General features: G+C 40.1%; 2 protein-coding genes across 5 annotated transcripts; one reads left to right on the top strand and one right to left on the bottom strand.

Moving 5' to 3' along the window:
• Nucleotides 1–1,896: 1,896 nt before the first annotated feature.
• On the bottom strand, nucleotides 1,897–6,483 carry polr2i (RNA polymerase II subunit I). Its single transcript, XM_004075858.4, has 6 exons — nucleotides 6,317–6,483; nucleotides 6,154–6,208; nucleotides 4,562–4,635; nucleotides 4,179–4,253; nucleotides 2,405–2,456; nucleotides 1,897–2,093 (listed from the first exon to the last, which is right to left on the bottom strand). Exons 1-6 carry the CDS (start codon nucleotides 6,376–6,378, stop codon nucleotides 2,031–2,033), a joined length of 381 nt encoding a protein of 126 aa, XP_004075906.1. The 5' UTR covers nucleotides 6,379–6,483; the 3' UTR covers nucleotides 1,897–2,030.
• A 4,311-nt stretch (nucleotides 6,484–10,794) lies between these two features.
• Nucleotides 10,795–26,917, top strand: lbhl (LBH regulator of WNT signaling pathway, like). 4 transcript variants are annotated; one of them, XM_011482883.4, is made up of 4 exons: nucleotides 10,795–11,192; nucleotides 22,150–22,225; nucleotides 23,039–23,303; nucleotides 24,833–26,917. In XM_011482883.4, exons 2-4 carry the CDS (start codon nucleotides 22,154–22,156, stop codon nucleotides 24,901–24,903), a joined length of 408 nt encoding a protein of 135 aa, XP_011481185.1. In that variant the 5' UTR covers nucleotides 10,795–11,192; nucleotides 22,150–22,153; the 3' UTR covers nucleotides 24,904–26,917. The 4 variants fall into 4 exon arrangements, with proteins under 4 accessions (XP_011481185.1, XP_078785844.1, XP_078785843.1 ...); XM_078929718.1 differs by having other exon boundaries at nucleotides 10,804–11,192; nucleotides 22,150–22,213; XM_078929717.1 differs by lacking the exon at nucleotides 10,795–11,192 and adding an exon at nucleotides 19,562–19,766 and having other exon boundaries at nucleotides 22,150–22,213.
• Nucleotides 26,918–27,226: the final 309 nt, after the last annotated feature.

The following is a 27,226-nucleotide window of genomic DNA, read 5'->3' as shown; positions in this document are numbered from 1 at the left end:
CAGACTTTCACAAGAAGAAGTTTGAAAATCCTGAAAAACAGATTCTAGTTTTTCTTCCACAGGTCAGAAAAGTCAAGGAGGTTTCAGAAATTTACTAGAAAAATGACTATGAGTAATAGTTTGATGCAAAACGGACCCATTTCAAAAGGTTAAAGACAGGTGTGCTTTGCATTCTTGCAAAAGTGAACAAGTGTCCGCTCTTGCTCAGTACAGTGAAGCCACTGAAAAGTCCAAAGATATCAATGTTTGACTCATTTTCATAATGTGTCACGCACATGAATTTAACAGGAAGGAGGTCTGTGTTGATCAGTGAGGCATATTTAGTGCTACAAACAGTGTTGGAGAAGCTAAAATTATGCAAAATAAGATTATTCTGTGGCTGCAACAACTGAGGACAAAAAATGAATATGCTAATGCATCTGTGGTGCCTTGCACTAGACTAGACTAGACTGAGATTTTGTGTGTTTATTTTTCCAAAAGCTGCATGACCTGCGTCACATTAAGCATGAAACACACTTGTTGTTTCTCTGGAAAGATTTGAATGGCAGGCAGAGCTACACATTTGTTTCAGGGACATTGAAAGATCCACAACAAGGAAGTAATGCGCTGCAATCCTCGTGTAGGAGGAAACAACGCCGTGTCTAAGGCCTAGAGTGAGGTTCAATGGGACGCCGTGAGGACATGTGTTGCCTCAACCAGCAGTTGCAGATTCTGCACAGTCACAAGACGCGTGTGCGGCTAAAGTCACAACACAAGGAAAACCCACTGGCATATCAGAACAGCTGTTTGATCCAGGGGCACCACAAATGCTGGAATTTCCATTTTGAAAAATGTGACTGGTGTGGGAATCAGTGCACTCTTCAGTCAGGTGCATATGGGATCATAACAATAACCACATAATAAAAAGGAAAAATTGAAGCTACAGCATCTCCTAAAGAGCCTTTCTGGTCATCTGTGGCCCGCCCAGCGTATTTTCTACGCCACAAATAAGATCTTTTTTAAATTGAAATTGATTTGATTTTTTAAAGCACAAAAAAGAACAGCTCAAGGTGCTGTAATATACGTATATAAAAACAAACAAGAACGCAAAAACACCAATTCCCACACATGTAATAAAATAATAGAATAAGCCCCTCATAATAAATGACACATAAACAAGCACAAATGAAGGAGAAATGATTAGAAGAAGCTAAAGAAGAGAGAACCCAGAAAGCGCCGTCCATCCTGTCTTCCTGTTGGCCGCGGCGTCAAATAGTATCGTTTTTTTTACCTGCTACTAATATGAAAAAAGATAGAGTCAGAAATGCCTTTTTAAACGTAATTTTCTAACCATATGTCCTTGATGTTAAAAACTACATTTTCCTCTGAGTGGGTCTTCAAAGTGTGGATGCTGTCTCTGGTGTTTTGTGTACAAAGGGGGCACCACTAACTGTTACAGCATCATTAGAAAGGCTGTTTCTGTACTGGAGGGTTAAAACATCAATAATGACGACTTTTATTGTGTATTTTCAATTGGGTGTAATTGTTCAGAATAGTTAAAGCCTTTTCTTGAAATAAATTTAGTTTTAACATTGAAGCCTCATGTGGATTATTAAAAAGTTCATAATAATTTTCTTTATAAGTGTTTATTCTTAAAGAGATTTGGGCTTGAGCGGCTGCAAAACATGCTATGGTTTGACTTCTAAACTATGGCGAGACCCATTTCACCAATCACAGAGCAGCCTCTCTTTTCTTTATTCCCATCACGGTAAACTAAGTTTGGTTAAATCATTGCAGCTCACTGCCGCAGAACCTCAAAATTTCACATTTTTTTAACCCAAAAATCAAAACTAAGTAAAGATACGGGTGCACTGAACAACAACAATCCTTTAAAATGAGCACAGAATATACAGAATATACAAAAAAAAAGGTTTTTAATGAAATCAGACACAATTAAAAACAGGAGGTTATAAGATGCAACTAGAAATATTCTTTGCAAAAACTGAATGCGTGTTGAAGTCCATGTTTTGGGTGGAGGTTTTTCCCAGCGTTTACTCTGTCCAGCGGTGTCCACAGTGAGGGGCTGTGCAGACATAGTACAATCGCATCGCATCCTGTGCAGGAAAAAAAAAAGACAACCCATCATAAGATAAGTTCTTAACACACTTTTACAACCCGAGTAAAGTGTCTTTATGTAGAATGACCAGCCTCTTAGAAAGCCGGCATTATCTCTTTCCAGATCTGTCCGGCTGGAAATGTTGTGGTTTGAAAGTTTGTTTGCAAGTTTGAATAAAATCAGATTTAAAATGGAACCAAAAAAGCCGAGCAGAACACTAAAAAAGGAGGTTCCTACTGAGAATAAAAACAGAAACCCCCTGCCTGCTAAAGTACAGGTTTTTAAAGGTCATACATTCTAATTCATTACCTCAGCCTTCATACTGTGTGACTGGAAGAACACCGCCTCCTTGTGGCCACATCTGAGAAGCAAACAGAAGCTGCAGTTATTTCACATTTTTACTTCTTTCTTTCAATTGAAAAGCTTGGCGTCACAAATATAAAACCTGAGATTTACTAAACAGAATGGAACTGGGAAATACAAGTAATTATAAGGAAACAAAACAAGAATATTCAAACACTTAGTGCAACATTGAAGTTAGTAGCACTTCCTCTTTGTCTCTTGGCTCCTCCTTTTAGAAGTCGCCACAACAAATCATCTGCCTTTATCTCACTAACACAACCCCACCCTAATATCCTCCTTCACTACATCCTTGACTCTCCTCTTCTGGATTCCTCTAGAGCAGCGGTCTCCAACCACGGACCAGTTTAACGTCAGACAATATTTTTACACAGCGGCCTGTACAAGGATGGAATAAGGGTCAGATCTGTAGCTTTCAGGGTAAAGTTTCTCTTCATCCTCTGTAAAATATCTGCAGCTGCTTTAAACTTTAGTTGTAGAACAGATTTTGTGTAGGAACCATTAAAATGGGATATAAATGTACCATTAACCCCTAACTGTCAAAGTGGAAGCAGGAAAAAGAAAAGTCAACTTGAACCTTGTCTGACTTTTAAGGTGCGATGGATAAATTCCACAAACAATATTTTTTAAAATATGACAATAAATGTGAATTCACAACTTTATTACAGCATCCTTGTAACATTAGACAGTCGGTTGCTGAATATTCTGCATCATTACTATTATGGCGTGTGGGAACAACTGTCACAATAAGTCCATATTTGGAGTAAATGAAGCATTCTTTTATTTTGAAATCATCCGTTAAAGTTCTCATTCATCCAGATGACATGGACTTGAAGTTGAGTCATAGAAACTGGACTTAAAATCTTGTTCCTTGAAACTTTTGGCCAACTTCAGGAGAATCTGATGATAACTGTTGTGTGTAGGTCTTGTTTTTTGATTTCTGCAGCCCAAACTGTCCCACGGACTGACCGGTATTGAGCTCCAGAACATCTAACATGAGCTGTTCCTCTGATGTCTTCACTCCTGATCCTATCCATCCTCATCAGTCCCAAAGAGAACCTCAACGTCATCGTCAGCTCTGCTACCCCGAGCTCTTTCTCAGACCTGCACCATCTAAACCAGGGCTGCCCAATCCTGGTCCTCAAGATCTTCCACCACATCTGTCTTTACGGCCCTCCCGGCTCTGCTCGCCTCTGATTCCCTGGAGCAGGGATGTTTAGTCGGTCCGAATGAGAAGACGCCTGGGTCAGCGAATCAGCAGGGAGCAGTGCGAACTGGTGATAGATCATGAGGACCAGATCTAGGCAGCCCACCTCTACGCCAAAAAGCAGAGCTAGTCACACTAAAAGGAACCCAACATTTTTATTCTTTCGTGTTTTATCTAATCTATTATTAATATTTTTTAGTCTCAGCCCACTTTTAGGCAGGACTCATTTAAATAGTTTGCATAAATTGTGCATTAATGAGGGAGGGGCTCCTCCTCTTAGCACACAGTCTGTTTGAAGCCACAGACTGTAATGCACTGAAAAGATGGCTGCTGAAAGTTTACATGGAAATAAATTACAGTTCAGACAACAACTCATTTGTTTTTGGCTTTTCCCATCCCTTTTCTGAGGCGAGTCGATCAAATGTGAGACCAAACAGAATTCAGCAAATAATCAAAAAGGTCTCAACATGACTATAGAAATCTGCTGGAACGCAGCTGCACTTGGCGAACACTCACTTCGGACAGGGATGATCCTCTGTTCTCGGCAGCGTTGGATCCTGAGCAACATCAGCAATGATTTGCGTCAGTTCACTGAGAAAAAAATATACAAGCCTGTCACATTACCAGCTACATTTACATCTGCAACCAAAATGTTTACATATTTATGCAAATGTTAGCCTTGTGTGGACAAAAAGGGTTTGAAAGGAACAGCTACAGTATTTAACAAGTACTACACCGTCTATATAGGTAAACAAGACTGATTCGATTGGCACTTTAACACATCTATGATGTTTTTTTTCCAACATCTTAATGTAGAGTAATGATGTTTATGGTGTGTAGCAGTTTTATAAAGACACATTCTGCCAGAGCTCTGCAGAGGCTGTCAGGTGGACACTCACTCAACCTCATGGGTGATCTTGTTCACATAGATGCAGCTGTTGTCTGCCTCTTGCTGGTAGTCGCAGTTCCTGCACTGCGAGAACGACAACGCCGGTCAATAAGCAACTCAAGACACAGTATCCTTTCAACTGTAATACTTCTGGTTTTTAAATGTTTGAATGGTCTGGTGTCCTTGTTGAGCCTTGGGATCTGGATGCTTGATGCTCTTAGTGGTTCCATGCAGGACTTGGGAGGCGGAGCCTTTTCAGCTGCAGCTCCTAAACTTTGGAACACTCTGCCTCCGTCTGCGATAATTTAAATCCCTTTGGATTGTTTAGTGTTTTTGTTTTTTATCGGTATATTTTACTTACATGTAAAGCACTTTGGTTGCTTTTATTGGAGCTTTATAAATGAGGCTGATTGATTGATCACACATTTTCTGGGCTGTTATTTCTATTCAATACTGCTGCATTTATGCGACAACCCATATGTTGATGATCTTCTGATCTCCAAATTATAGCGATGAACTGATTAAAGCAGATTATTATGGAAATCAAGTTTAGGGCGACGTGTCTTTAGAAACTGTAAACGGGTTTGTGTTGAGAAAAGACTTTTTTGATAGCGTTTACAGTAGTCCTGAACAATAAACCGCAAATTTATCATCGCAATATCAAGCTGTGCAATATGCATATTGCACAAGACGGCGAAAATCTCAATAAATGGTTACCATCAATGTCCTAAAACAATCTTATGGCAGCTTGAAGTATTTAACGAAACAAACAAATCCCTTTATACATTTGACCAATCGGATGGACTCCTTTTATGTTAGATGTTCGTAGATGATGGTCATTTGGAATGTAGTTTTTAAACTGTTGCAGTGAAATGGAAATGTTTCTGGTTGTTTTTCTATCTGTTCATTTACCGCAAGTCATATCGTCATCACAATATTAATCACTAATATCGCATTTCGCAAAAATTCCTCATATCGTGCAGCCCTAGTTTACAGAGAAAATAGAAGATTAACCAAAGACGTATGTCGGTGTGAAATAGACGGAATCTGTTGTTTTTCTATTGTAAGAGAGTACAACTGTAATTTAAAAGCAATTATTAAAATGATGGGATTTTCTTTTGGCTGCTCCGTTTAGGAGACACCTGCCTTCATCTAATCATTTCTGCCTCCTCCTCGTTCATTTCATCCATCCTCCTGTCCTCCTCCATCCATAAACCTCATTCTTGGTCATCCGCCTGACCTCTTCTCCGACTTCAGCATCCTTTCACCCACACGATCACAGTCCTTTCTCTCAGTGTGTCCCAACCATCTCAGTCTGCTTCTTTGCATGGATTTCCAGAACATCGAACACGAGCTGTTCTGCTGATGGATTCATTCCTGATCCTATAATTCATCCTCATCACTCCCAAACAGAACCTCAACATCATCTTCAGCTCTGCTACCTGTCTTTTTTTAGAGCCACTGTCTCTAAGCCAACAACAGACTCAAAGTGCTCTCTTTCTCTTATTCACATATTATATTATACTCAAACTAGAAATGTTGAACTTCTCTATTTTTTTTTAATTCAAGGCTTGGCAGTCTTACTTCCAAACAGATACTCACAGCATACAGTAGGATGCGGTTCTCCTTATCTTCTTTTGGATATAACATGTTATTACTGTGAAGAGAAAAACGGCACAGTTACTTAGTGAACAGTTTTAGTTAGTTACTTTAACGCGGATGTGTTAACGCATGTTTTCATTAAACAGTGCGTTCAAATTTATACCATTCCTGACAGAATCGTATCCCAACAAATCCAGGCTCATATGCACCGCCGTCGATATCCATTAAAAATGTATTTATTGAAAGAAAAGCACGTTAGTTACAGCAACAGCAGTCTGTTAGCTAGTAAGCCTTCGGGTGATGAGAAGATGCAAACTGCGCATGTGTGAAAATGCAGAGGGTGGTTCTGTCAGCACAGCGCCATCTAAAGGTTGGCGGACTACATGAAAATCTGTGAAAATACTGAATAAACCTTTCGACAAACAAGCATGAGTATTTATTTTAATGTTACTATTTAACATAAATATAAAGTAAATGTTTTGTTTTCTGCAAACATAAAACATAAACACAAAGAAAAAAATAAAATTTTACAAAACATGAAATAGTTTATAGCTTTTGACTGAGATCTACATGACTTCCTCTCAAAATAAAAGACATCCAGTGTCACATTTGATCATAAATGCAGCAGCACATGGTTGTAGTGTTTTGTTAGCAGTGCAAAAAAAATAAAAGTCACAGTGTACTTTACTGTTTGTGGTGGATCTCAGCTAGAAATGTGTAAATCTAACAAACTAAAAATTAAATCAGTGCTAATGAAGTGACTTTTACTATTTTTTTAACCATAAGGTGCACTAAAAATCCTTAAATTTGTTTAACTACCGCCTTATAATCTGGTGTGCCTTAAGTTTGAAATCTGGTTGTGCTAAGTGACCTTCAATTGACTTTCCGTGGTACACGGAGTACAAAAATCTGTCAAAATGTTTTAGTTCAGGTGTTTGTGAATGAGTTGCATAAAGTTTGAATTAAGTACTTGAATACTTACTTTTTTACATTTTTATTACAGTTAATGTTTTAAATTTAAAACTGTATTTTTCTTTAATAAGAGAGCTTTAATAGAGGGGCTTAAAGAGGGGCTCCGAGGCCTCAGGTTGCAGCCCCCGTCATTAGTGAATGAATGAACAAACCATTTTTCTCATTGGTCTTCATCCTGTGGATGTCACAACATAAAGGGACCCTTTTTTCTTTAGTATCCTTCTCACTCACAGCAACATTTCTTCCTTCTCTCTACATTCATGAACTTCCTTTTTGGCATTCTTCCTGGGAGATTTTTACCCTTTTTTTTAAATGCAAATAATCACTTTTCCTCATCTAAACATGTCAAAATCATCTCAATCTGCCTTCACTGCATTTATCTACTAAACATCTAACATAACTTGAACCTCTGTTGTAAATCAAGGGGTGAAATCCAGCAAAACTTAATTTTAGGAGTGTAAGGTTAAAGTTTTAATGAAGACTGTGGCTGAAATACTCAGTTAAGAGCACACGGCAGCAAAACTAGTCTTTTATTCCCTGGATGTCCAGGAGGTGGCATGAACGGTCAGAAGACTCTGTTATCAAACATGGGTATGGAGAGCTTTTGATCTACTCTCTTGCACTTTGTGCTCACAATGATTTCTCCTCTAGATAAGAAAAGGAAAGGAATGAATCCACCGTGAAAAATCCTCAGGGAGATCCAAGAGCATAATCCAAAGGCAATCCAGGCCCTGTAGCAGTAATCCAATGAAGAGGACAGGGTCAGAGGCATGAAGTGAGAACTTGACATGAACTTGATACAAGAGCTGGACCAAGCAGAAGACCCACTAAGAGCTGGCAACACGGCGGTCTGTGACTGAGCAATTAATAATGTGGAACACAGGTTACAAAATGTTGATGGGAAGGATTCAGTCCCCCACTTGCTTCACTGCTGCTTCCTACAACCTCATTGTTACACTAGAGTTCCTCTAATTCAAACACAAGTACTCAGTTTTACTGCTGCTGATCTTTATTCATCTTCTTTCCAGAGCAAACCTTCATCTGTTGACATGTTCCTCAACCTGCTCCCTGCTCTCAGTATGGAAGACAATGGCTTCTGCAAACATTATGGTCCATAGAGGTTTGTGTCTGACCTCATCTGTCATTCGTCCATCATTGCAGCAACAAGAAGGAGCTCAAAGCTGATGCTGGGAGCAATCCTCCCTCCACCTTGAACTCCTCTGTCACACCTACAGCACATCTTACCACTGTTGTCCAGCTCTCAAAGATGTCCTGAACAAATCCACATTTCCTCATACAAACCACAGCTCTTCTGATCTTCTCTGTTCTTCCCTAAACACATTCAGGCCAAACGCCTTCCTGCGTGACACTCAGTACTAACAGGGTGGATTGGGGGGCTACGCCATCAAGTGGTTCCTGGATGTGGCTGTTTTTGCAGGTCACTGCTTCCCTGTAGGGGATGGGCCCAATGTAGAGAACAAATCTCATACACTAAGGTGTGTATGAGATTCATTCATGATGGAAAATCTGTTTGTGATTCACACATCTTGATAAATTACATTAGGCTACTACCAACACAATGACACTTTAAAATGACTCCATATGAGAGATTTTTTTTTTTGTGGAAAACTATTTATTTACTCCTAATTTCATATATCTTCTTTGCTGATGCCACCAAAGACTGAAAATACAGCAACGGATGTCACAGCTGATTATATGTTCTTTAAGACAAAACACTCCAAAAATTCCTTCATTATCTATTTTTTTGAAAAAATAAGTTGAGAATTGATCTTTGCTTATCCTATCCCTGCTGTAATTAATTAGCTGAAAAGTTGTAATCTCACACTTCTAGTAAATATTTGATTGGTCACCCTAAATTTTGTCGGTAGGAGAGTGTGTTTGACTCTGCATGTGGTCCTACAATAGACTAGTGACCTGCCTTTGCCCCATGATACCTGGGATAAGCTCCAAAAAACCCCATGACCCTACTTAGGAGATATAAATAATGGACAGACGAAGGGTTTTCATTTATTTTTAATGAAAAGGATGTTCAAACTCCCTTTCTCTTGAAAATGATTACGATGCTGGTGCGACCTTTACCAGATGCTTCATGTTTAAAAACCCTTTAAACAGTCAAAAATGGTCTTTCTGTTGCAATCATCTGTGAAGCCATTTTATTTTTATTTTAACTAATCTGAAATCGTAGAACAAAACAAAAACCTTGTATACAGCTTTGAGGTTTTTTTTTCTTGATGTGCAACCTTTTTATTGGAAAACAAACTTTCTCAAAATCAGGTGGAAACCATAATAATGTTAATGATTTAAACAATCTTAACCCTTGTGCTATCTTAGATGACCCCCACCCTTACATTGACATGTTCTCCCTACCATGACAAAGGTGGATAAAGGTGGAAAGATTTCATGTTATCCATGGACACCAGTGAAGATCACAAATCATTGAAGAAAAAAGGTCCAGAGCACTGTCTAGTGGGTCTAGATGACCCAACTCCCAACGTTAAAGTGCCTAGGATAGAACAAGGGTTAAAAAGGTTTAATTAATAGCATAATACTAATATGTTTGAAAATCAGAAGTAAAAAGGTAAAAAGTCCAATTATAAATAATCTTTTTATAACAAAAGGTGGAAAAAATATTTATAATATTGAGAATTTGATGCTTCTGCCTGTATTTTGAAGCAATGGACACTCTTTCGTAAAAAAAAAAATCATTATTAGAGCCTGCAAGTTTCCAATTACTTGTATTTCGTTTTTATGCCCAAATTGTTGTGAAATAATGTTTCATTGTAAAATGCCTGTACCTCATTCATTTATAAAAAATAGAACACATTCATTTGACAATTTGCTGCAAACCATCATAGTCTCTCAATTCATTTTACAGCAAAACAACAGTAGACTTTTGACATCTATGACCTTTTTTAAATGGCAACACACACACACGCGTGCACATACAGTATATATACGTATAGTTGTGCAATTGTTCTCTTAAAGCACATAATGTATACTTAAATGTATAAGATGTAATACATAATTTACTGAAACATGTATATGGAAGTGCATATATATATATATATATACATATGTTTATATCTATCTATCTATCTATCTATCTATCTATCTATCTATCTATCTATCTATCTATCTATCTATCTATCTATCTATCTATCTATCTATCTATCTATCTATCTATCTATCTATCTATCTATCTATCTATCTATCTATCTATCTATCTATCTATCTATCTATCTATCTATCTATCTATCTATCTATCTATCTATATATGCACACACACATCCCCACTTGTGAGCCTTTTATCCCTGGAGCTAATTCCATGAATCGTCCGAATCTAAATCCATGGAAGACGCAACCCACACGCAGCTCAGGGATTCTGTCTTTGTAGACAATGTTCTGGTAGATGTAGAGAGAATTAAAATAAACCTGCAAAACCTTCTTCTGTTCATTTTGCTGCTGGTTGTTTCTGACAGCAGAGTATGCGCCATCTGCGTGCTCTTTCTTTGCAGATCCAACAGTGACCCACTCTGCCAACTCATCATAAGGGACAGTCAAGCCTGACTGACGTCATCCATCCATCCTCTGTAATCGAACCAGACGCTAATCCTCTGCTTCAAAGCCTTGCAGTTGGGTGGGGTGGACAAGGGAAACATGGTCAGGGAGTTGTAAAGAAGGAATGTCGCAGACCTGGGAGCGCATGTAGGCTTTGGGCGAGCAAACAGAGATAGCAGTGACCTGGAATAGTGGGATACAGCGCTGCGCTGACTCCCTTAGGAAACTTCGACCCACAACCTCCAGCTTGATCCTCTGAAACTCCTGACGTCCCCAGGAGTTTGGGACTCCCAACATCTCCATCCAGGCTTCGCCCTGGAGGCCCTAAACTCTGGTGAGGGCTCTGCAGAGGGGGAATGCTGTGGGGGCTGCTCACCTCCCCCTGCACCCCCTCTAGAGTCACCCGTTCTCACCGTGGTGGGGCCCGGCTTCACGACTGTGGAAGTGTGCCAGGATGGAGAAGACACGTGCTTGGCATCAACAGAGGGGTAAGAGGAGATCTCATCATGAGTATAAATTACCCCCAAAAAATCTGAATTGGCAGGAAAATGTAATTTTTCACTGTATGAGATAACCTAGTCTTACTTTAATGACTTGTTGATTGTGGCATAAAACAGCAGCAACTAGCAAGTATTAAGCAACCTCCTTAAAGAATCCCTGAGTTTACAGGATCTTTAAAAAAAGGTCCAGAAGTTTCCAAAAAGGGAAGATGCTTTGCATAGTTCTCTGCTAACACTGCAAACATACCATAAATAAATAGAAAAAATGAGAAGTTCCTTCTGTTGGTGCTTTTTTCCTGTTAAAAATATTAAACTATCAACACCATAGTGGGATAAAGAGAACTCGGGACAGCTTTATTTGAGTAAAGACTGCATTGTTTAACGATAAAAAAAGGTTTCTTTTAAGTAATCTAAATTGCTGACATAAATGTTTATGTTCATGGCTAAAATAAAAATTGTATTAAATTTATTAAAGGCTCATTTAATCAGCATTTTAACATCCCATCTGACTGTGTAAATATAGAAAAAATATTGTTAAAGAGGAAACTATCAGGGCATCACGTGTTTTAACATTTCTAAATCCCGATTTCACTCTCTTACATTGCAAAGAAGAAAAAAAAAGCCCTCTAGACTGTGGTCCATCTCTCCTGCAAAAAATCTTTTTGAATAAACATAGAGGTAAAAGCCACAAAAACATTTTTTTTTCATGGCTGGGACAAATAAACCAAATTATGTGATGAAAACAGAAAAATAAACGTTTATCACCTAAATCTGTGGCTATTTTCTTAAACGTCTTCATGACTGGAAGGGACTTTTACCCCTCCATCTCTTCCTGTTTACGCTAAATGATAATCTTGATTTTGTAATGTTTTCTTCTAATCTCACACCTTCTCCATGCTCAAAAAAAAAAAAGTTTATGTTAATTTTGTTTTTTTTGGCGTGGAAAGATGACAGATTTGATCAACCGTAGCTCCTGCAATTACACACAGATGATGAACGTTTCCTGAGTCGATCAGTGCCGGTGCTTATCTCATCGGCGTGCGACGAGGCTCTCACCCAGATTAAGGCTTCACGGCTTCATGATAGCTGTGGAAAGTTTCCGCTCCAGTCGGCACACAGGCAGCTTAGTGTAACGCACCTGTCAATAGCACAGTATCAGAAATTAAAGTGAAAGGCCACACACACTTACAAGTGGGTCAAAAAAAATGATAGCATGCTCTCAGAGCTGATCCTATTTGGCTGAGAACAGGGTGTCCTCATTCGAACAGTTGTGCAAACTGGCTTAGTGTTCACCATTTGTGGCCTGGGCAAAAAGTTGTGCATGTTGTCTGTTGATAAGCTCCAAATCTGTTGAATAGGTACAAAAGAAAAGAGAGGTCAGCAATCAAAACTAATCAAGCCTATTGTTTTTAAACTAATTCCATTTAAGGAAATGCTAAAACATCAGATATATTATTTTTATTAAATGGCCCAGCTTTGTTTAAAGTTAAAGTCCTATTATCTGTCACACACCTCGGTGGGACCCAACCCCTGGGGGAGCGGTGAGCTGCAGACACAGCTGCGCTTGGGAACCATATGGGGGTTTAAGACCTCAATTCAACCCCTTAATGCTGAGTGTCAAGTAGAAAGGCATTGGGTACCATTTTCTTAGTCTTTGGTGTGACTTGACCTGGATTTGAACTCACACTCTACCACAAGGCCACTGGGCTGCATGTCAGCTACGAGAGCTGCAGAGATGTTCTAGGAAGGCGGTAAAATATATTTATACAGGCCAAGAGATTTTTCTGAGACATCTGAAGAATCTCGAGTTTGAGGTAACGCAATTTCCCCTTTTGTGTATTTCCTGACATATAGAGTCCTCTACCAGGACTTCACAATAAGAGTACCACATAGTTACGAATGACTGGTAAAGCAGACATAAATAAAAAAAGATAGTTCAAACATTTCGTCATCTTTTTTTCAATGGTTGCTTGCAGGGCTGGACATCACTAACAAAATTCAAATTTACTTTTGGATTTGATTTCAGGTACAATACAGCTCCATTTAAAATTGTTTTATTCGTCAAATTAACTACTGTTTGGTTAAGGAAAGCTATTTTCACATCACTACTTTAACTAATCAAAGCGAAACTTTCATTGATAAAATGATTAATTCTTGCATTAAAAACTAAAACGAAAGCTTTTTGCCAGAGAAAAATGCAAGGAATTGAAATCGGAAAAGAATCTGTTTGATCATAGTTTTACAAAAAAGTAAAAATCACTTCAATTTGTAATTATTTAGTTCTTTAAATTAAAAATTTGTGTTATACACTGTGCATTTGTAAGATTTAAAAGGTATCTTGCAGCCCCCTTACTACCCGCTTGCTCAGTTGCCAGTTTGACCACAGCTTTGGTCATTCTCCAATTGAAACTTTTTGCTAAATTCAATCCTTGACTAAATTACTTTGCAACTGCAACTCCTAAAGAAGGAGAAGTCAAAAGAAAAAAAAAGAAAAAAGAAAATAACAACAAAAAACAAACAAATAGAGAAGGAAAAAAAACCTAATAAAACATTGTCTACGTTACTTCGCACTACTTTGTACTACTACTCAGTACTTTTCTATTAAGCTATGGACACATTGGGCATATGACGCGCATTCGTCAGCAATATTCGGCTCATCGTCAGCGAAAATCGCCTGGGTGTGAACACAAAAACGTGGCGAAAAACGCTGGCGAATAACGCCTGGCGAATATTCGTCCCGGTGTGTACGGGCCTTTATTCCGATACATGAAAGACTTGGTGTCATAGAATTCCGGCCCGGCAAAACCACAGTTATTAATTTCTCCTCCATGATGGATTTTCAGACGGTTGTCACTTCCATGACTTAAAAGGGACGCCATCTCAATATCACTAACAAGTCAGAGTCGCTGATTGGTCAAAGTTGAACCTGGTTTAACTTTTAACGCATGTTCAATGGATGTGCGTTTTGCATGTAGAACCCGAAAACGGTCTTAAAATTGTGCGCAGCTATGAACACAAGAGTTTTAAATGCGAGTTTCATTGACTTCTCATTGAATGTGAGTTGCAGAGGGAAGTGTGAATGTAGCTTCAGGAATAGATTCTTTACCTGGCTTTTTATCTAGTTCTTGTCTGAAAGCTGTGTTAGGAGTAGCTACTTATGTATTAAAGCAAACAATTACTTTTCCTGCTTTTAACTTATTATTGATGTTTTTGTAAGATTTTTCCTTAGAACTTGTTCAGTAACTTGTAATATAACACATTGACAACCCACTGTGAGGCATTATAGATCCAAACATTTTAAAAACATTTTTTGCTTTGATATAGTTTTGTTTTCTTATAGGCTAGATTGTGTAATTTTAAGCTGTTTAACCAGTTTTATTTAAGTCTTTTTGAGGTAAAAAGGCATCTGGTTCTTTATTTGGTTTATTTTTGAATCATTCTCAAAGTATATTTCCAATATTTCGATTTTATAAACTAAATTAACTAAAGCTGAGGGCTTGTCAAATAGGCATTTACTTGCAGCTACATTTTTGTCATTATGGCACATTATTACCCAAGTGGCAGTGTATGACCCAAAATGCAGAACACCAGGCTTGGTGACAGAAACTTAAATAATTAATAAATAAACTTCAACATGTCAAAACTCTTAGAAAATCAAAAAGGTGACAAAGCAGATGACCAGAAAACCTTTACTCTTGTGCTATCTTAGATTACCCCACCCTTACATTGACGTGTTCTCCCTACCATGACAAAAGTGGATAAAGGTGGAAAGATTCCATGTAATCCATGGACACCAGTGAAGATCACAAATCATTGAAGAAAAAAGGTTCAGAGCACTGTCTAGTCATGGGTCTAGATGACCCAACTCCCAATGTTAAAGTGCCTAGGATAGCACAAGGGTTAAATACACTGAGGTCAATTTACAGAAATGACAACAGCTGTGGATGATCATCGACACTAGCCTTGTGTGACTGAAATGGAAACATCAAAACCAAACTCAGGAGCACAATCCTCACATAAAATACTTTTGTGTCACTTTAAAATGTTATGTTATACTTTTGTTAGTATTGCAAAGAAAGTAGTAACTTTAAAGTAATACGTGCAAACACATTACTATTCAGAAACAGTAATGGTGAGGATTTACTTCTAAACAACAATAACAAGTAATCTGTGTCGTACTAGAGTTTGGAGGTCATTTGCACAACAACACTGTCCAAATGAGGTTATCAGTAAAATTGTTGCAAAAAATTAGGGATTCAACAGAGCCATCTGCAACACACAGAATACACGTTTTTGATATTTCAATGTCTTTTTGTCATTCTGACTTTTTCTATTTAATACTGCTAGCAAGCTTGTATGAGCTCCCATTAGCCTAGTATCATAGGTTGTGTCCCAATTCCTTCACTACTTAGTGCTCTATAAAGGGCATTTGCAATTTTGTAGAACTGCCCACATCTACAATTCCAAAATTCTATAAAGATTTCTCAAAAGTCTCTGCGAAAAACTGGTCGCTGCTCAGCAGATTGGCAAATAGACCACAATGCATTGTTTCAAAGATTTTTCGTGTGAAAAAAGAACTTAGTTCACATTTTGTATACCATTCAATTTTCATCATCAGAAAAAAAGAGGATTCATTTATTTGTAAAATATTGTTTTTCAGAAGCCCAGTTAGGGAGTAGGGAGGGAATTCAGACACAGCCTATTTCTTAGCTTTAGGTATGTTGTAAGTGTTTAGTTTCACTGCTTACCTGCCCACAGACTTTCCTGTTCTTTCCTTTCATTGTGAGTGTGGCAAAAAGCCACAAATTGAACAACATGTACAATGGCTCAATGTCATCCTCTGAAGGTATTTTGCATCACATTGTGGTAGTTTCATGCTACTCAGCAGCTCCCCAACCACATTAACCCTTGTGCTATCTTAGATGACTCCACCCTTGCATTGACGTGTTCTCCCTACCATGACAAAGGTGGATAAAGGTGGAAAGATTTCATGTAATCCATGGACACCAGTGAAGATCACAAATCCTTGAAGAAAAAAGGTTCAGAGCACTGTCTATTGGGTCTAGATGACCCAACTCCCAATGTCAAAGTGCCTAGGATAGCACAAGGGTTATGATGCACTAAGAGATACACAAAGATAAAAAAAAAGAATGTAATGGGGCTCAGTGGCCTTGTGGTTTAGTGTGGTTGTGTCCGCCCTTTAACTGGAAGGTCGTGGGTTTAAACCCAGGCCGAGTCATACCAAAGACTTTAAAAATGGGACCCAATGTCTCCCTGCTTGACACTCAGCATTAAACTAAACAGAGTACAGTTTAAGTTCTTAAAATTAATAATTTAAGTCATTTTATTTATCAATGAAATAATGAAAACGGTATAATTTTGAAAACACGTTTTCTAAATTACGTTTGTAATTTTGCTTTTTTTGCATGTTTTTTAAATTTTGAAATAGTTTGAAGTGTGCCATAACTACACTTGCATTTGTGCCAATGAGAACAGGATCAAATAAAAACAGAATCCCTTCAGGCTAGATTTGCATTTAGTGGAAATGTCATTAATGACTGCATACCATTTAGCAGATTGTGTCCTTAAACCATGATTACAGATTGGGCAGACACTAGAAGGCAGAGAGGCAGTGCAGGATAGAAGGATATATATATAAGGGATTCAGATAGATCCTCAGCCCTCCTTAATCCTGTGTTGGCTATTCTGGAGGCAATAAACAGATTGAAGTTGGAGACGCACCAAGACTCATCTGTGAAACCCAAAAAAAACAAAAAAACTTGACACATATTATCTATCTGTAAAAAGAAAAGAGTTTTTTTTTGGTTTTTGTTTTAATTCAGCAAGGCTACATTGACCACATGGTTCCTCAATCTGCTTTATACTTCATAGAGATGAATGGAAACATTTGTTCAGTAAGGCTCTCATTCAGAACACAAATGTGAGGGCTAAACTACACGACCTAATCCATTTTAGTGTCAAACCCTATTTGAGCTGTGGACCAATCAGGGGTATGAGGCCGTGGCCGTGTGTGTGTGTTTGTGTGCTCTCACACGCCGCCTCATAATTCAGATGGTTTGACCAGCTTTGGCCTTTAAGATGTAGGATGGTAAATCTCTGGCCAATAAAAAAGCAGGGATGTTGACTCTACTGTAACTCTGCTGTGATGCTGGGTACAGAGGGAGGAACACAGACTGTTAGGAGAAGAGAAACGATTTGATTTCATTTTCACATAAGTGCACAGGGCTGCACGGTGGCGCAGTGGTTATCGCTCTTGCCTCACAGCAAGAAGGCCCCTGGTTCAAGTCCCGGCTGGGGGACATGAAAAACACAACATCAATGGGGGACCTTTCTGTGTGGAGTTTGCATGTTCTCCCCGTGCATGCATGGGTTTTCTCCAGGATCTCCGGCTTCCTCCCACTGTCCAAAAACATACTTCATAGGTTGATTGGCAACTCTAAATTGACCGTGAGTGTGAATGGACGTGTGATTGAGGATATTCTACCCTGTGACAGACTGGCAACCAGTCCAGGGCATCCCTTGCCTACGCCCAAGTGGCTCCGGCAACCCCGTGACCCCGAAAGGGAAAAACGGTCAAGAAGCACAGCTGCAGGCTTCAGCCAACCTGACCTGTTGAAGTTTGCATTTCCCAATGTTAATAGTTTAAGGAAATTAAAACAAACAATAAAACTGAAATGAAAAACCAATCAAATAATCTTAGAAATGTCATGGTTTGGGTTTTTCGTCCTTGTTCTGTCTTGTTTGTTTCTGTTTCCTGTTTTATTTTGAAAGTTCTCCTGTCTTGTCTGTTTTCTTGAGTCTTACTTCCTTTGTTCCCCATCTGCCCTGATCGTGTTCACCTGTGTCTTGGCTGCCCTGTCTGTATTTAAGTCATGTCTTTGCCTTCCTCCTGTGCTGGTTCATTAGTCTTGTCATGCTGTCTCATGTCATGCTGTCTCATGTCATGCTGTCTCTTGCCATGCTGTCTCTTGCCATGCTGTCTCTTGCCACGCTGTCTCTTGCCACGTTCCATGTTTCATGTTCCTCGCCACGTCAAGTAAGTTTTGTTGTTCAGAAATCCTGCTCTGCAGCGCTTTGTGTTTTTTTTTTTTTTTAATTAAAACCCCTAGTCACTGATCCTTGTGCCTCCGCCTCTGCGTCTGGGTCCTACCGGCTCTCAAGCCACCCCACCACCGTGACAGAATGAACCAGCCAATTTTTCTGGACCCAGCGGAGCGGGACATGCTTCTTCTTGAGGCCTACTGCCAGGAAGCAGAAAGGACTAGAACGTTTTGGATTTTTGATCAGGCCCAGTTTTCATCATCTCCCTGGAGTGGGAGCCGTCCAGATTATGCTCGCCATGAGGGGGGTTCGACGTCGCCGTCGTTCCCGCCGTCCCCCACAGCCACGTCCAGTGGGGGTCCCGGACGCACCGCAACCTCGTCCAGTGGGGGTCCCGGACGCACCGCAACCTCGTCCAGTGGTGGTCCCGGACGCATCACAGCCACGTCCAGTGGTGGTCCCGGACGCACCACAACCACGTCCAGTGGTGGTCCCGGACGCACCACAACCACGTCCAGTGGTGGTCCCGGACGCACCACAACCACGTCCAGTGGTGGTCCCGGACGCACCACAACCACGTCCAGTGGTGGTCCCGGACGCACCACAACCACGTCCAGTGGTGGTGCCGCCTGCACCCCGTCCCGTCCCGGCTCCCAGGGGGGGTGCCGCCTGCACCCCGTCCCGTCCCGGCTCCCAGGGGGGGTGCCGCCTGCACCCCGTCCCGTCCCGGCTCCCAGGGGGGGTGCCGCCTGCACCCCGTCCCGGCTCCCAGGGGGGGTGCCGCCTGAACCCCGACCGACCCCCGCTGCCAAGGGCATGCCTGACCCGCCAGAGCTAGACTCCATGCCCGACCCCTCCAAGCCTGACGCCATGCCCGACCCCTCCAAGCCCGACGACGCCTCCACGCCCGACCTGCCTCGCCGGACGGCACGGAACCCCGGCCGTCCTCTGGACCTGCCTCGCCGGACGGCACGGAACCCCGGCCGTCCTCTGGACCTGCCTCGCCGGACGGCACGGAACCCCGGCCGTCCTCTGGACCTGCCTCGCCGGACGGCACGGAACCCCGGCCGTCCTCTGGACCTGCCTCGCCGGACGGCACGGAACCCCGGCCGTTCTCCGGACTTTTTTGACATTTATGCCCATCGAGGTTTGTCCTCCGGGGCCCCCCCCTCAGTTGACTTTTGGAACCTCAGAGCGGTTCCTTGAGGGGGGGGTACTGTCATGGTTTGCGTTTGTTGTCTTGTTTTTCGTCCTTGTTCTGTCTTGTTTTTCTGTTTCCTGTTTTATTTTGAAAGTTCTCCTGTCTTGTCTGTTTTCTTGAGTCTTACTTCCTTTGGTCCCCATCTGCCCTGATCGTGTTCACCTGTGTCTTGTCTGCCCTGTCTGTATTTAAGTCATGTCTTTGCCTTCCTCCTGTGCTGGTTCATTAGTCTTGTCATGGTGTTTCATGTCATGCTGTCTCTTGCCACGTTCCATGTTTCATGTTCCTCGCCACGTCAAGTAAGTTTTGTTTGTTCAGAAATTCTGCTCTGCAGCGCTTTGTGTTTGGTTTTTGTTTATTAAAACCCCTAGTCCCTGATCCTCGTGCCTCCGCCTCTGCGTCTGGGTCCTACCGGCTCTCAAGCCACCCCACCACCGTGACAAGAAAGCTTCTCTTAATTTATCGAAATGCCGGATGACCAGGCACACTTTAAGATTTTAGATTTCATCATCCACTTCAGTGATTCACTTTTGTGATGGTTTGTATGCATAAGTATGTGTGCCTGAACTGTAGTTGTATTCTGTACATGTTGACATGTTTGTTTGTGAAAAATTTTAGAGCCAACAGGTATGTTTGTAACATTTTAGCAGTGGTGGGCCGTCAGGGCCTTCAAGGCCTAAAAATATCTCAAGCATGTGTTTCTGATATGAGAAGCAGTCAGAGGATTGAGGAGCCCATTGCACAGTCCTAAACACATTTATTTTTAGATACAGCTGTTATTGTTTAACAATATATTTGGTCCATGCATACTCATTAAATCATTCCAAAGGGTCTTTTATTGTGTTTATGATGGTTATGCTGCTTCCAGAGAGATGTATTTTCACATTGGAGCATTTAACCAATTGCATTTCAGCTGTCCTGTGTTGCTAAGCAGGATAAGGGCCTTCAGCAAGAGTTGTGAAGGTCCTGTGATGCAAAATCAATGTTGGTCATTCATTTCTTTAACCAATTGGATTTTGAGTTGGTGTCAGCGGGGCCTTCTAGCAGGCTTAGGCAACATCATAGTATTCAGACCCTCTCATTGGTCAGACGTTTCAGGAAGACACATGCAGCCTTGCCCAGTTTGACATGGAGCACTTTTTGATCTGTCTCAGTTAAATCAGACGAAGCAGCCGTACAGATTTGTGTTTTTTGGCGCTGACCATCCCCGTGTCCACCGGGTTTGTCGAGCGAACATTTTCGGCTCTAAAGCGAATTAAAACCTAGGCAGAAACACAACTGGACAGACTCGGCTCTCAGCACTGGCCTTGATGGAACAGAAAAGGACATCTTGACGGAACTGAAGCGCGAAAATCTGCATGACAGGGTGATCGAACTGTTTTAGAGGAAAGACAGGAGGTTGGATTTTGTCTTAAAATCAGATTTGTTGAGTGAAATGATAAATATAATAATTCAAATTTATGTGGTTGTTTTCAATGTTTTGTGCTGGTTGTAGTTGCATTGAGATTTATTTACTGTTTTGTTTATTCATTTTATATAGAGGCATGAAAATGGTTAATGAAGAATTGATTGATTAAGACGTAGCGCTACTAAAGAGAGAGAGACCCAGGTGGCTAATGCACGGTCCGCCACTGCATTTAAGTGTGTGTGGACAGGCCCCGCCCCTTTTAGACTAACATTTACACCTGACAGTAACTGATAAAATAATTCTATCCCTCCCACCATTCTATTATCATCCTCCTATTTCCTTCACCCCTCCTTTTTTTCTCCCTTTTTTTGTGCTCTTATTCCCCCTCGCTCTCTAACATCCCTCTCTCTTCTTCTTTTCTGTCTGTACCAAAAAACCCGAAAAGAAAATATAATTAAAATAAACAAAGTTTAGCCTAAATTACAAAAGGGGTTTATTCAAATATACACCTTGTGTGTCAGAAGATTCATAACACCCTGTTGTAACAGTAAAATATGTCCAACACAAGAGGCCTTCAGCTCTTATCTGTTTACTCAGCTGTTGGACAGGACACGTTAAAATTATGTCAATGCTTAATATAAGAAACAAGATTAAATGAGTTGTTTAAAAAAGAGAACAAAAAAAGATTTAATGAAGATCAATATTGTATTTCGGAGCATTTCTTTTTTCAAACTGAATCAGGAACAGATGCTGTTTGAAAAAGATTGCATTTGTGACAGAAAACACACTGGGCGGGCCCACAAGCTCCCTGCTCCTTGGGGAGAAAAAAAAGGGGGGAGGCATAAAGGAAGTTGGAGGATGATCAAAGACGTAGGAGAGGTAGAATATTAAAGTAACAAGTTGCTGGAGATTTATCATCATTACTGTCAGTTGTAGACGTTAGTCAAAAGGGGCGGGGCCTGTTCACCCACATTTTACAAACATCTCAAATGAATTTCTAAAACACTCCTGCCGCTCTGCAGAAACTATGTCCTAGAAAACAACACAGTTTTTTTTAAAAATTTTGGCTAAAAACAGCATAATCACGTTTAAAGACCACTGGGAACGCTTTTACATTAGATCAAAAGATAACTGGAGTTGGTCTTTTTTTAAAAAGGTTCTCTAACCCAGCAGTTGCATGCACAACGTCTCCAGCAGATTCTCCATTGATGAAATGCTCTGTCAAAACCCTTTAATTCTTTTCCATGAACGTTGTCTTTTTTTTTTTTTTTCAGAGAAATGGATGAGATGAGCAGTCAAGATCCGTCCTGTACAGAAATGCTGAGTAAGGACCAAAAGGTACTTTTCCAGGTAAGACTCTAGTATTCCACTCCAGTTAGTGACAAGAAACGACACAGGGGTGTCATTTAAAAAAAAAAAGCAGAAATGGTTAACTTTACAGTGACATTCATGAGTCACAAACAAAAGAACCAGAAAATGCTGACTGGGACATTTATTTTTCACTGATATTATTTCCTGGAGCGAACAGTTCATCTTCAGTTTCCAAAAAATCAGGCCGTTGACTTAAAAAATAGGTTTCATCAGTAAAAACATCCCTGATTATAATAATACTTTCTCCATGTTTCATTGGAAGGGTTTAGAGAGGTTATCTCCAGTGAAAGATCACAGATTGAAATCAAGTGAGACTTTACGGTGACTATCTTGTTTTACTTTCAAACTGTCAGAGAAAGTGATTTTCACATGACAGAATCAAAAAGATAGATTTTTGCCCTGTTTTTCTAAACTGCTCTCCGTTAAACTTTTGACCTCGTATCAAAGTTTTAGTTCTACTTTTTGAGTATTTTAGCATAATGGTAGCAGGTGTTGATAGATCCCCAAAATATCATTTCCTCATACCGGTATCAGGCCAGGTTTCCACTTTCTATTTTGAATTTTATCCTCATGTCATTTTATGTTTTACTATGTTGGGTGCAGAAGATTGGAAGGGTTTGAGAGCATTTAGTGTTTTTTTTTCTGTGAAGAACTTTTGATTTAAAGTTTTCAAAGTCATATAAACTTCCAATCCTCTCTGTAAACTCAAAGAAATGCAGACTAACAGCTGCATTCATGCATAACTCATACCACTTCATTCAGATTTTCCCTGACCCGGTTGAGTCTTTCCAGAGGTCGGAACCGTCTTTGAACAGCCTGGACCACAACCACCAGAAGGAGCGCCTACCCTCTATTGTTGTGGAACCCACTGAATTGAGCGAGGTGGAGAGCGGCGAGCTGCGCTGGCCTCCAGAGAACTTAGACATGGAGGACGATGAGGAGGACCTGTTCTTAGAGCAGTGCATCCCTCCAGCCAATATTGCTGACTGGGGAGAAGAGGAAGAAGAGGAAGGGGCTTCGGTGATATTGAACCAGCAGCCGGGTCTGACACTCATCGGTGAGCTGTTGATCCTTGCAGCACCTGTGTGGAGTTTGCACGTTTTCCTGCGGACAATGACCTCTTCCTGTTACAGTCCAAAAACATGTTTTACAGTGGAATTGGGGATTCTAAATGGCCCCTTATTAGTTTGTGAGGCTGTCTGTCTGTTTGTTTTTGGAATGGACTGATGTACCCTGTCTTTTTTCATATAATAGGCTCCAACACTTCATTGAATTAACCAAAGTGCTTTAGCCTCCAGTTTCTTTGAAAAATACACATAAAAATTCCTCAGTTTTTCTTCTGAACCCACTGAATCCCTTTCGGGGTCATGGGGTTGCAAAGGCAGGTACACCTAGAACGGGCTGCCAGTCTGTTTCAGGACCACACACTCAAACACACTCTCACATGCACAAATAGGGAGATTTTTTTTACAAGTATGTTGTTGGACTGTGGGTGGAAACCGGAGTGCCCGGAGAAAACCCACACATGCAGGAGGAGAACATGCAAACTCCACACAGAATGGTCCCAATTTGTCCCAGGATTTGAACCAAGGTCTTCTCACTGTGAGTAGTAAGCATCGTGCATCCCCATAAGAATTCAAAAAACTTTGAACAAAAGCAGAAAAAAACACTCACATATTTATTTTTTCATCTTGATTACATGCCTGACCCAGAAACAAATACTCCATTCAAATTATTTCGTGTGAGTCTGCATGTTTGGGGGTTTTGCATTTATACAAAAGCCTCCAAACATGCAGACTCACACCACTAACAAGATTAAAGGTTTGCAAACTAGGCTCAGTTTAATGATTTAGGATGCACGTGCAAAAGACAGACACTTTGCAGGGGCAAAGCATTGGTGTAACAAACTACAGCCTGATTACATTATAATGCAATGCCACCAGCGCTGCACAGACAGACAATTGCATCAGGCAGCAGCAATGATGTCTTACCACAAGCAAAAGGCTTTCTACATTTATAAACAAGCTAAATGATGCTAATTTTGTTAATTTTTGTTTAGGCCAATAACTACTTTTGTAATCTTAGTACAAAGAACATTTGTAAACAGACAATCTGGGACAGTTTTTAGTTTAATGCTCACAACGTTGCCACGGAAAAAAGGAAAGAAAAAAACAAAACACCGTGCAACTAGCTAAGTACATGGCGTGACTGCACACAGCACAAAAAAGTCAAAGCTACAACAACAAAGGAAAACTCAAAATACAAAGAACTGTCTTTTAAGTACCAACAAAGTTTGACATATTTTATATTTCATTTATGAGTATTTATCCAAAAGGCTGTATTTGCTCAATTTTATTTACTTTTCAGCCTGCCTGTCCTATAGGGAGGTTTTTGTGTCAATATAAAAGCATTTAAGCCTTAAGAATGTATTTTACTAAAAAATAAAGATTTTTGTTTGTAATTTGATGAATCAGATTTAGTTTAGAAGCTCAGTCTGTCTGTGCTTTAACTCTGAAACGAAAATGAAAGGTGCAACGCAAGTAAACCCCCGTGATGAATGTGGTTTGATGTTTTTTTTTTTTGCAGACCTCCAGGCCGATGCGTTTCAAGATGACACTCCAACACTTCCTCCAAGCAGCACTCCAGCCTTCAACTGAGTTCCCTCTTCCGCTCGCCCTGTAAACATCTGACATGAACTGTGTCAGCAGAAAGAAAATAAAAAGGCAACCCATCAGCTTTTGATTCAATGTTAATGTTGGTGGCACACATGCAAAGCAAGTAGCAGACATATGAGCTATGTTTTATTTTATTTATTTTTATTTGTTTTCTAAAAATGTTTCTTTGAACTCTAATTTGTTAATTTTGGGAACATTTTGCTGATTGTTGTGAGTCTGTGTTTCATTTCCCCTTTTGTTTCCCAAATTTTTAAAGATTGCTGATGTAACTAAGCTATTTAAAACAAAAGAGCAAACATTACACATCAGTAAGATATTCTCTTGTTTCCACTCTGTCCTCAGTCATGCATCTGCTGCCTCTTATACAAGAGTTTTCTTAGGTCCCTATTTTGACATGACATGAAGCATTTCAGGTTTACTTTGTTTGCCCTCATGTTTGCAGGGATTAATAGCATCATGTGGAAGAAAATCGGATGTTTTTAACATGTACTGTGCATTTCAAATGCAAATCAAAGGCTCTTACAGTTTGCGTGTGTATAATAACATGTAATAACAGTTTAGTGTTAACAGTTATTGTTTGACCTTCCTGGCCACATTTGGATCTGCTGAGCTCAACCGCGCAACTGTAATGTCAAGCTAAACAAAGGGACCAAGATAAATGAAAGCCGTGTATGGCGTTGTAAGCGCTGCCTGCCCATGCCCCTGCTGCCCCCCACTGCCCCTTTTTTACCAGCCCTCACTAGCTGAGCGGCTGCTTCAGGCCTCTTTTTTTGCATTTCGGCCTCTGCCTGCATGGTGGGAGCTGCATGTGATAAAATTCTCAAAAACAAAAAACACAAAATGGCGGCTTTTCTATTGGTTTGAGCTCCATGGAAAGCTTTTTATGTTTGGGTCGAGTGGCGAACAGGTCTATGACATTTTTAGAAAAATTAACTAAAGTAAAATGTTTGAAATTCTTATTTTGTTTGGTTCAGCTTGAACAAATGATTCGTGTATTCAAGATTCAAAATATTCCAGCAAAAAATCTCCAAGCCACAGGGAAACGCCACTTTTGTGAGCTCGCCATTCTAATGCCATTAAAAACTTCTAAAACAATTTTTTTCCCCTGATGATCAAAGAGTTAGGAGGCGATGGATCAAAATCCCTATCAAGAGTTTAAATTTGTAGAAAATACTATAGGTGATTTGTTTTTTTGAAAATTTAAAATGGCGGTCAAGGGTCTACAAAACATCAATGGTGGTTGTAGATTTATCCCTTGTGCTATCCTAGGCACTTTAACATTTGGAGTTGGGTCATCTAGACCCACTAGACAGTGCGCTGAACCTTTTTTCTTCAATGATTTGTGATCTTCACTGGTGTCCATGGATTACATGAAATCTTTCCACCTTTATCCACCTTTGTCATGGTAGGGAGAACACGTCAATGGTCATCTGGACCCCATAGGATAGCACAGGGCATAAGCTGGTGAAAATATCACTCAATTAAAAAACTTCCTTTTTCTATATTGTGAGAAAATCTGAAAACTGCCAAATTTCACAATTTGCCACAAAATAACCGCAAAGTCGTAGGTCCTGTTGCCATCCCATAATAATTTCAAAGCTTCCTTTGGATGTTCTGAAAAAAAGGGGATTTTTGGTTTCGTTAGTGGATTTTGAAATATCTTTTTGAGCCACATAAAGGATTTTGGCACCATTCATTTCTGTCGATGTTTTCACCCACTATGATGTCATCATTTATGGGGGGGGGGGGGGGGCATGGGGGGGGTGTCGTTCACTATGTCAAAAATTCCTTTTGCATGCTGTTTTCCAAAACCCAACATAAGTCACTAGCAAAAAGCATTTGTGAAGTCACACAAAACCGCAAACATTCATCTTTTTCAGCTACTTTTCACCAATAGACAACTAAAGCTAATTATTGTGTATTGTAAACAAAACTCTGAAATTCTGAGTTTGTTGATCGTTATAAAGTTGTCAATAAAGTTTTTGTTCCATGAGAAGTTATTCGAAAGACATTATTCAAGGTCTGCATTACACAACTATGTGTTTCCTTTGTTCTAATGATGTGTATTTTTAGAACTTTGGCGGATGACTATAACACGGCTGCTGCATGTCAAAAAGCTTTGAATGGAAGTGAAAGAGATGAGCACAGAAAAAAACAATTGTTACAACATCAAGGGCAGGGTAAGACTCAACCCAAGTGAGGCAGAAAAGGACAATGTTGCAACAGATTAATAACGCTAGACTGTCAAAGCTTTTCAGGATCCTTAGTCATCATCGTGGGAGTAAATGTTAAGAGAGAAGATCTT

The sequence above is a fragment of the Oryzias latipes genome, chromosome 13 (assembly GCF_053564925.1).
Source record: "Oryzias latipes strain Hd-rR chromosome 13, Olatipes_Hd-rR_3.1".
Lineage (NCBI taxonomy): Eukaryota > Metazoa > Chordata > Actinopteri > Beloniformes > Adrianichthyidae > Oryzias > Oryzias latipes.
The sequence above is the reverse complement of the archived record's forward strand: the minus strand, read 5'-3'. Positions and strand labels throughout refer to the sequence as shown.